This window comes from Monoraphidium neglectum (assembly GCF_000611645.1).
Source record: "Monoraphidium neglectum strain SAG 48.87 unplaced genomic scaffold scaffold00111, whole genome shotgun sequence".
Lineage (NCBI taxonomy): Eukaryota > Viridiplantae > Chlorophyta > Chlorophyceae > Sphaeropleales > Selenastraceae > Monoraphidium > Monoraphidium neglectum.
Genome location: NW_014013517.1, coordinates 32,121 through 41,660, shown reverse-complemented (window position 1 = coordinate 41,660; position 9,540 = coordinate 32,121). Strand labels below are relative to the sequence as shown.

The following is a 9,540-nucleotide window of genomic DNA, read 5'->3' as shown; positions in this document are numbered from 1 at the left end:
AGAGAGAGAGAGAGAGAGAGAGAGAGAGAGAGAGAGAGAGAGAGAGAGAGAGAGAGAGAGAGAGAGAGAGAGATAGAGATAGAGAGAGAGAGAGAGAGAGATTTTGAGAGAGACAGAGGGAGGAAGGACAACGTCCTGGAACATAACAAAATATCCCTCCCAACGCAGCTCCCTATTAGCCATGCCCCACCAGCCCCCACGAGAACCGCGCCCCCCGCCCCCGCCCCCGCCCACCGACGCCAGCGTCTCCCATGTGGACAGCTCCTGCTTCAGCGCCCGCGCGTGCGCCGCCGCCGCGCCCGGCCCCGCGCCGCCGCCGCCGAGCGCGCCCTGCACGCTCTGGATGACCCCCGACAGCAGCCCGCCCGCGCCGCCGCGCTTGGGGCCGCCGGCGGCGGCCTCGCGGGCCGCGTCTTGCTCCGCCAGCAGAATCCGTTTCTTCTTCTCGGCGCACGTTTCCAAAGCCTGCCCGATGAGGGGCGGATGAGGGGTAGAGAGGTGGCGGGTGTGTAGAGTGAGGCGCAGCGGGATGCAGGCGCCCATACACAGGACGGCGTGAATTGGGGCTGGCAGGCGCCAAGCTGCTGGCAGCGGCTGCTCGTACGGCCGCCTGCAGCGGACCACTCCTCTGCCCAGTCCTGGATTGAGCACGGCCGCACCGCATCAATTTGTGTGCGCATGCATGCGTGCACGCAAACACATACACCCACAAACACCCGCACACACACACCCACACAAACACACACACGCACACACGCAAACACACACACACACACACACACACACACGCACACTTCCACAAGCAGCACGCGCCCACCTGTCTGTACTGGCTCTCCATGGCCGCCACCTCAGCCGCCTCCACAGGCCGCACAAACAGCGACAAATAGCTGTCACCACCCAATCATAAGCGCGTCGTGGCAGCGTGGCACGCGTACAGAGCGTCAGTTGTGGCTTGGGCTCAAAGAGAAGCGGACGGGAAGACGCAGGGCTGCGGCCGAGCGCAAAGGCGAGAGAAGGAGAGGTGCCGCCGAGCCGCGCGCGGCTGGGCAGCGGTGGTAGCGGGCCGAGCGCGGCGGAAGAGGGCGCCAAGCGGTGGTTGTGGGGCGCCTGGTCACGGCCGACCTGTAAGGGAAGTCCACAGAGGCGTAGCCAGACAGAGCGCTGATGAGCCACGTGCCTAACACGCCGACTCTGATGATGGCCTGCAATCAAATACAACATGAGGGCCGGGGCCAGGCATGCGGCGGCGCGCTCTCAGTGGCGGTGCCGCACTGCGCGGGGGCGTCGCGGCGTGGGCGATGGATGGTAGCGGCTGTGGCGTGCGCGAGAGCGACGCATGCGCGCGCGCGCGCGCCTGTGTGAGCAGCGGCAGCGAAAAGGAGCCGACGGGAAGACCCGGCAGGAAGCGCCCCAGGGACCAGAATCCGTAGAGGAAGGCGCCCCACGCCAAGAGTGCCCCCGTCGCCGCCCGCTGCCGCCAGAACGGGCCGCCGCTGGAGAGCAGGCGGTGTGCGTGGTGCAGCGGGAGAGCGCCCAGCAGAAGCGCCAGCAGGCCGCGCAGCGTGACGTGCCAGTCCCAGCGGCGCAGGCTGCGGGGGCGGGGGGCGAGGGTGGTGCGGAGGGAACGGTGGTTGCGTCGGGGTGTGATTGGGCTGGCTGGCCGCCAGCGGCCTGGGTGTGTCATAGGGGACTTCCAAGAGAGCAGCTGATGTGCTGCCTTCAGTGGGCCGTTGCTGTTACTTGCCTCCCTTTTGAGAGGCTGGGGGGTTTCTGGGGCAAATCGACCCGGGCTTGAAACCCGCCTGTCGGCTGTTGCCGGCAATCCTAGCCTAAGCCAGCACATCGCCGCCCCTCCCTGCTCTGCCCTAGGGCGCCTGTGCGCACCCTGGTTCAATGATATCCACCACCTCATACACGACCAGCAGCAGCAGATTTGTTGAAAAGGCGAACGTCGACGACCACAATACCTGGAGAGCCGGAAGGCGCATGAAGTGTAGGACAACGCACAGCAGCGGCGGCGCGCCCAGCGTCGCACGCGGGTGTCGAGGCGCGATGTGGGGCGCCGCAGCTGTGATCGACGCGGGATGATCCACTTACTTGTAGACCCAGATCCGTTTCGTCGTATTTGTGGAGGAAGGTCCAATTGAGGAACAGCCATCCAACCCAGTACGAGCCTAGGAAGGAGCCTACCGCCACCAGCGCAGAAAATCCCGACATCCTATATATGCCGCGTTTCGAGGCGCCGCAGATCACATGACACTGTGATGTGTCGCAGGGTGGCGTGGAGAGCCGTGAAACCAATGTGGCACCATCGAGGAGGATGCGGGCTCATCGACAAGCTCCGTCGCGAGAGTCATCTCCCTCCCTCAAGATGCCCCAGCGTGCGACAGACAGACGCACGTGTTGACTGCCGGGCTGAGCTGCAACCCAGGAGCATGCTCGTCGTCTGCCCTGTTGCCTGCCAGCACCGCGATGCATCACTCTCTGAGTGCTTTCAGAATGATATTGTGTGTTGCAAAAGCGGCGGCATGTATGTGTGTGCTTGCAGTCACTTTGCAGCGGGGCTGGTGAGACCGCCAGGCACCACTGACAGGCAGAAACCCAACCAAAACGTTTCCGCACGCAGCTGGCACAATGGCAGAGTAAGACCACCCCGACCTCATCGCGTGGTCAAAGGTCGTTTACCAGCTCGCCGCCGTGCATGCCGCACCGCCATTCGACGTCTTGCGAACTGCCACGCTCAAAGCAAAGTCGTGATGGAAAACAGGCAAAAGCTGCTGAGTGTGCACTCTGGGCTTGATTGGCCACCGCCTTGCTCGGGCCTTGCCCGGCCGGCGCCGCGGGTGGCGTACCTAGCGGCGTGCCCGTCAGACATCCCGCTCGTGCGGGTGGCTTGAACTGGTTCGCCCAAGCCGCACTCGAACAGCCCGTGCACTGGCATACCTTGGGCACCGTGCGACGCTTGTGAAATCGAATCCGGCGGCCGGCTGATTGTGCGTGGAGAGATAAACATGTTCCGCATTCCACGTGCGAGCAGGGCCCTTTTGCCTGTCTTGCATGCGTTGTGCTTGCCAAGAGATGGGCACCGGCAGCAGGGTGTTAAGCAGCGTTCTTGGCGCTTGAGTCCAATACGAGGTGCGTGTACAACAAGCGCCTTTGGGGGCATCGAAGCCGGCCTCACAGAAGCGGACTGCTTGTAAGCACGCGCCACAAAAAGCAACTTGAAACCGGTAAGAGGGATCTGACAAACACATTTGCAGATATAAGCACGCCTTGTCCATTGAAGCGATTCACGATACAGATGCCACAGCGCCAAGCGGTTTGCACCGCCGCCTGATGTGGCGAGGCATAGGCCAGGATGCCACGCGTGATGGCAGTTTTGTGGGCATGTGTGACGTGGGAGTAGGCATACTCGATTCGTGATTACGCACGCTCGCGTGTGTAAGTAAGCACGTGTGCACGCTTGCAGCGCGTGTGTGTGACTGCACGTGAGTGTGATTGCGCACGCGCACGTGCGTACGTGTGTGTGTGTGTGTGTGTGTGTGTGTTTGCGCGTGCGCGCAGAGTGCAAGAGAAATGGTCAATGTTGCCAACAGTAGCATTGTGGCGTTGGAACAAAGCGCTCAATGAACGAAGCAATGAGCTGAGGAAACAGAGGCATTTCATCGGGTTGCAAGTACTAGGGGGCCGCAGCTGCGCCTCTGACAGCCGCCGCCGCCCCTTTTTGGGGCTAGCAGCTGACAGGTCAGCAGTCCCTACTCAAGAGCATATCAGGCCAACAAACCCTGGCCTTGGGCACTGAGGTTCAAAGGCTGTCTAAGGCACTGATTGTTTTGGATTGTCATCTCCAAGATTTGAACCTGTGCCAGACACGCAGGACACATCAGGGCAGTTGTTGCGCAAGAGGAGGAAAAGCGCGACCCCAAAGATGGTCCGAAGCAGGCGGGGCGCGCCTGTGCGTTGAGTGTGTGGTCAAGCCAGCCGGTGGGTCAGGTGCATCACCCTGTAGTGGCTAGACCTGTGTGCGGGATGACAGCGTGAGCCAGCCGGCGGCCAAAGCCCATCACTGTGGACGCGGCGGCCCCCTCCCGCTCGCCGCCGCGAGCGGCGGCCGGCCCGTGACGGACGCGCCCCTGGGCGCCGCGGCGGCCACGGGCGGCATGACGTCAGCATCAGACACCTGGGCAAACATCTCCTGCAGCCTGCCAGTGATGTCATCAAACGTCGGCCGCGCCTCGGGGTCCGCAGCCCAGCAGGCCTCTACCAAAGCAGCGTAAGCCGGCGGCGTCGCGCTCGGGACCGCGGGGCGGCGCCCGGCGCGGCAGACTCTGTCCACTATTGCGGCCGGGATCAAGCCTGCGGCGGCGGGTCGAGACGAGGGGCGGTGCCAAGAGCGCAAATGAGGGTGCTGTTTGCCCCTTGGCATGCGACCGGCGGCCGTGCGGCCGAGGAACACGGCTGCGGGCCGGCGAGTGACCGCAGCGGGGCAGGGGCAGCGCCTTGCGCGGGCAAACCCACAAAGCCCGGACGCTCGGCTTCGCGCGGGCTGGTGGGGTGCCGTATGCCAGGAACAGAGTTGCACACGGTTTGCCTTTCAATCCTGATCTCGTCGGGCCACCGACCTGCGAATGCCCTCTGGCCTGTGTAGACCTCCCACAACAGGATGCCAAACGCGTAGGCGTCGACCGCCTTGGTGATGATGGTGCCGGCCTTGAACATCTCTGGCGCCAGGTGCGTCACGGTGCCGGCGCCATCCAGGTTCACCGAGTGGTCAGAGTCGTTCAGGATGCGCGTCAGGCCAAAGTCCGCAAGCTGCGGTGTTTTGGCGGTGGGTGGGTTGGGTGCAGGTTCAGTCGGCGTCCATTGTTCAGTGCTTGGGCTGCGCCGACATTACACGTTGCTTTGTTGCGTGAAGCACAAGAGCGGAGAGCGAGGGCGCTAGCGTGGGTTCTGAGTGGAGCCAGACATGGCGGTCAGTCTCTGGCTGGCAGGGCCAACAGCGCCGCTTGCAAGCTGCCATGCCGTTGAGGACGATCAACTGCACCTCAGCCCAAGCACTGGCAATCAGACGGCCTGGCGCCCCGGCCAGCAACGCCGCGCCTCGGTGGCTGCGCAGGGGCCGCACCTTTGGCGTAACGCCCAGCTGGCGCGAGGGGTCGCTCTTCAGCAAAATGTTCTCCATCTGGCGGTTTGGGGCGATTTTTTGGCGGTTGGTGGGCGGTGAGCAGACAGTGGCCGGTGGTGAGCCGTTGATGCTCCGCGTCGCCTGCAGGTGCTTTCTTGCTGCCCCTAGATCCACCGGAGCCTCGACAGCGCAAAGCCCTGTGGACGGCCCCATGTCTTCTCACACCCGGTGAGCCCTTGTCAGCCAGCTCAGCCCCCTCAACCTCCAAGCAATGGCTTTGAGGGACGCCCGTGGCATTCTTTTCTTCCGGGCAGCCCCAAGATATTTTCCTGAGGGGACATTTTAGGGGAAAAGTGCTGCTGGCACCGGGAGCTCACTTTGATGTCGCCGTGCACAAGGTTTATGGAGTGGAGGTGCTGAACAGCGTAAGCCACATCCAGCAGCAGCTCCAGGCCGTTAGCCAGCCGCACGCCGATGGCGCCCCCGGGCAGCTGCTGGTGCAGCAGGCCGCTCTTGATGGCGGTGCGCAGCGTGCCGCGGTCGCAGAGCTGCAGCAGGGGAGGGCCGGGGTGGGTGTGTGTTTGCGGGATCGGGATTGGTGATGAGTGGCATGTGGGTTGGGTGTGTGCGGCCTGGGTGGGTGCGGCCTGGGTGTGAGTCGCCTAGGTGTGTGCGGCCTGGGGTTGGTAGGGTCTTGGAGGGTGCGATGCTTCCGTGCATGCACCTTACAATGTCGGTTACAACGCAATGTTGTTGCAAAGAGCAGCAGGTGCATGATTGCATGCGCGCACACACAACACACACACACACACACACACACAACACGACCGCCACCGACAACAAAACAGCACAACACACACACACACACACACACACACACACACACACACACACACACGTCGACCCACCTCCATCACCACGATGCTGAACACCGCTTGCTCCCCCCAGGCGCTCTCCTCCGGCCGCAAGCGCCGGTAGCGCGTCTTGGCCCCCAGCAGCAGGCTGCTGCTGCTGCTCGCGCCGCCGCTGCTCTTGTCAGTGTCTTGGATCATGCAAAAGCGAGTCAAAACCAGAGGTGCGAGAGAGTCTAGGAGTGACGAAGCAAGCTGAAATCCCGGTCTATATCCAGATGACCTGCAGCGGCACGCGCCCGCTCCTTACAGTGAACAGATGAGGCCTGCCCGAGGCTCGGAGGCGGCCCGGCAAGGAATGAGCACACGCAGGCGGCGGGCAGGCGCAGCCGCAGCGCTGAAGCCGGCGCAGGCGCACCGGTGTCCTCCACCATGTCTGTGAGGCAGCTGAAGACGCTGACTACGTGAGGGTGGTGCACCGTCGAAAGAACCGCCATCTCAACTGCGTCCCGCATGGCCTGCGTTGTGTAACCACGGCCACCGAGCGGGGCGCGATAAGATATGCGTGAGCGGCAGGGAGGATGAGCGCGGGGCAGCTGCGCCCGGCAAGGGCCGTGCAGGCATGCGCGTGCGCCATCTTCGGGCGCAGGGCGTTCGCTCTCCGGCAAACTGGGCCAGTCGACAAGCCACGGCGGGGTGCGGGCCGCGAGCTACACACTCGTGGCGACGGCGTTGGCGTGTGCTCACCTCGCGCTCGGTCGCGCGCGCCGGCATGATCTGCGGGTGTGGGGGGCGACGATCGCAGCACAGCCAACAGAGCCGTTTCAGGGTCAATCGGGGGCAGCAGAACAGGGGCAGCCGAGCGGAAAATGCGCACACACGAGCCCGGGATCCTGCTGCCTGTGGCAACCTGGAGCTTGCCCAGAGGTTCACTCTGACGTGCAAGGCTGGTGGGCCGTTGCGATTCGCTGATTCGCGCGATCCGCACCGCACCTTTGCAGCCACGGGCACCCTGTGCCACCACGCCTTGTGCACGACGCCAAATCCACCCTTCCCCAGCATCTGCAGAACGTGTGTGTGTGTGTGTGCGTGTGTGTGCGCGCGCGCGTGTGTGTGTGTGTGTGTGTGTGCGTGCGTGCGTGCGTGCGCGCGCGCGCGCGTGTGTGTGTGTGTGTGTGTGTGTGTGTGTGTGTGTGTGTGTGTGTGTGCTCGCGCGCGCGTGTGTGATATTCATATGCGTGGGCATGTGTGTTTTTCGCAAGCTCCAAGTACCCAATTATACAAAACATTATCAACTTGAGGGATCTGGGCGAGTGCAATTGCAGCCCCGCACCGGGCCGACGACCAGCTCTTGTGCCCCGGCGCCCTGGCGCCCCTTGGCCCTCAGGTCCTGCTGCAGAACCTGCAGTTTGTTGAAGGAGAAAGACGGTAACGTCAAGTGACTCCACCAGAAATGTCAGCAAAGCAACAACGTCCGCGCGACCCCGGCGGCGATGACGTCGCTCTCGCACCACCCGATAGGGGGCAAGGAGTTGGGGGACTCAGGGGTGTGCCACACACAAACCTGGACTGCATGCCAAAGCCCAACTCCCCTCCTTGACCGCCACCTGGGCCCAATGAAGAACCATCATTCGCCATTTTCTCAATCCCAATGAAACGGCTGGGGCATTCCCGACCGCACCTGTAGCATCGCCTCAGCGTTGATCCGGTTGCCACCCATCGCAGTCAGACTGCCAGCCCGCGCGGCCGGCAGGGCGTCGCTCGCCAGCGCCACCAACGGCACGCTGGTGCCGGCCGGCGCGGCCGGGGCGCCCCCGGCGAGCGGCCGGGCCTTGGCGGAGCCTGCGTGGCTGTGAGGGGCCGGCACCAGCTTGCAGCCTCCCCCTTTTGACGAGGCGCCCTGCGAGTGCATGCGCGCGTGTGATTGCCTGGGGAGCTGCAGGGCCGGCAATGCAACGGCCCTATGCCCCTGGTCAGCGCACAGCTGCCTGATCATTGTTAACACATATTGTTGGTGTCCCGCTGCAAAACCTTTTGGAGAGTGTGTCCCCTTGTGCGCCTGTCCCGCAACCCTCTCCCCACCTTGTAAACGCACCCAGACAACCACAACTTGCGCGCCCACGCGTGCACGCACACATCGCCAACACTCGTCACGCATGCACACATATATACATACACACGCGCAAATCCCCGTGCACGCACGCACACTGCATGCGGACACCACACGCGCTCATACCTGATCGGCAACCAGCGCCGCCAAGAACTCTGCCTGGCCGGCGAGCTTGTTGTGCAGCAGGGGGGTGACGGTCGATATGAAGCCCTGTGTTGGAGCATAGGGGTCCAATGATTGGCAGGGGAACGGGCTTATTTACTTGGCAAAAAATGTGAGGTGACGGAAGGTGTGTGTGTGTGTGTGTGTGTGTGTGTGTGTGTGTGTGTGTGTGTGTGCGTGTGTGTGTCAATTGGGATCGCCTGGCCGGCCGCCTCGCGGATGTGCGCGCGTCAGTCACAGTTGCAATGAGGTGGACGTGTGCACATGTGCACATGCCTGCATGTGCGCGCCCGCACACACACGCTGATACGCACAACCAAACACACACCCTGTCACAGATGCACAGATACTTATAGAGAAAGTGAGAGGTTGAGAGGAAGAGGGAGATGGGGAGAGCGTGCGCATGGACCCACCAGCAGGGTGTCCTGGAACCCCCCCATACACACACACACATACACACACATACACACAAATATATACATGCACACACATACACATACATACACTCACACACACACGCACAAAAACACACGTATACACACACACCCAATCGCACACAAGGACCCACCAGCAGGGTGTCCTGGATGTTTGAAACGTCGCAGGGCTGGTCCATGGCAAAGTAAATGCCCCCCAGGACGCTGCCGCCGTCGTCCTCGCTGATCAGCGGCACCACCACCAGGGACGAGACCCGGCCCGACGACCGCGTGAACACGTCGCGCGCGGGGCGGACGCAGGTCTGCGCGCCGGCGGCGGCATGGATGTGTCAGGGACGCACTCGTGGCGCGACAGGGTCTCCAAGTCGGCTTTGGGGTGATGGAATACAAAGCGCGAGCAGGACAGCGTTCAAAAAAACCCGCGCATGCCCTATGCATGTGTGTTTGTTGCTTATTACTACCAAAGGCGGCTCGCCTGCAAGTATGTCCCGCAGTCGGTGATGAAACGGGCCTCCTGCTGCCTGACCGCGGACGCCAGCAGCGTGCTGGCTAGCGGCAGCCGCGTCGCCGCGACTGGAGCCGTCGCGTCGCCCGGCAGTACGAGGCTGCCGCCTGCCGGGGCGCACACCGAGCCGCCGGCCTTCTCGCGGCCGCGGCCGGGCGCCTCGAAAAGGAGGGCGCTGCTCGAGGGGGCGGGCTCGAGCAGCGCCAGGCGGGCGCTGACGCGCATGCTGCACGCGCGCAGCATGTAGCGCGACGCGCTCTGCGGGCCGGGCGCGGGCAGCGGCGCAGGCTGGGGTCGGCAGGGGCGTGTCAAGCCGCTGGCGGGTGCGAATGGCGGCGGCAGCGGCTGGGGCG

General features: G+C 63.4%; 2 protein-coding genes across 2 annotated transcripts in view; both read right to left on the bottom strand.

Annotated features, from left to right (window-relative positions):
* Positions 1–2,217, bottom strand: part of MNEG_1166 (hypothetical protein) — a gene marked incomplete at both ends in the record, with an annotated part of 4,175 nt that extends 1,958 nt beyond the window's left edge. Inside the window, 6 exons of the mRNA XM_014050357.1 lie at positions 235–465; positions 818–887; positions 1,123–1,202; positions 1,388–1,589; positions 1,885–1,967; positions 2,191–2,217. Of these exons, the coding sequence (XP_013905811.1) occupies positions 235–465; positions 818–887; positions 1,123–1,202; positions 1,388–1,589; positions 1,885–1,967; positions 2,191–2,217 (693 nt within the window). The remainder of the gene's footprint in view (positions 1–234; positions 466–817; positions 888–1,122; positions 1,203–1,387; positions 1,590–1,884; positions 1,968–2,190) is intronic.
* Positions 2,218–3,998: 1,781 nt separating this feature from the next.
* Positions 3,999–9,412, bottom strand: MNEG_1165 (Putative receptor protein kinase TMK1; the record flags this gene model as incomplete). Its single annotated transcript, XM_014050356.1, has 13 exons — positions 3,999–4,018; positions 4,623–4,812; positions 5,126–5,182; positions 5,503–5,673; positions 6,034–6,167; positions 6,395–6,494; positions 6,724–6,753; positions 6,970–7,038; positions 7,310–7,378; positions 7,658–7,876; positions 8,213–8,296; positions 8,817–8,984; positions 9,209–9,412. The coding sequence occupies 13 exons, from the start codon at positions 9,410–9,412 to the stop codon at positions 3,999–4,001; spliced, it is 1,515 nt and encodes a 504-aa protein (XP_013905810.1).
* Positions 9,413–9,540: the final 128 nt, after the last annotated feature.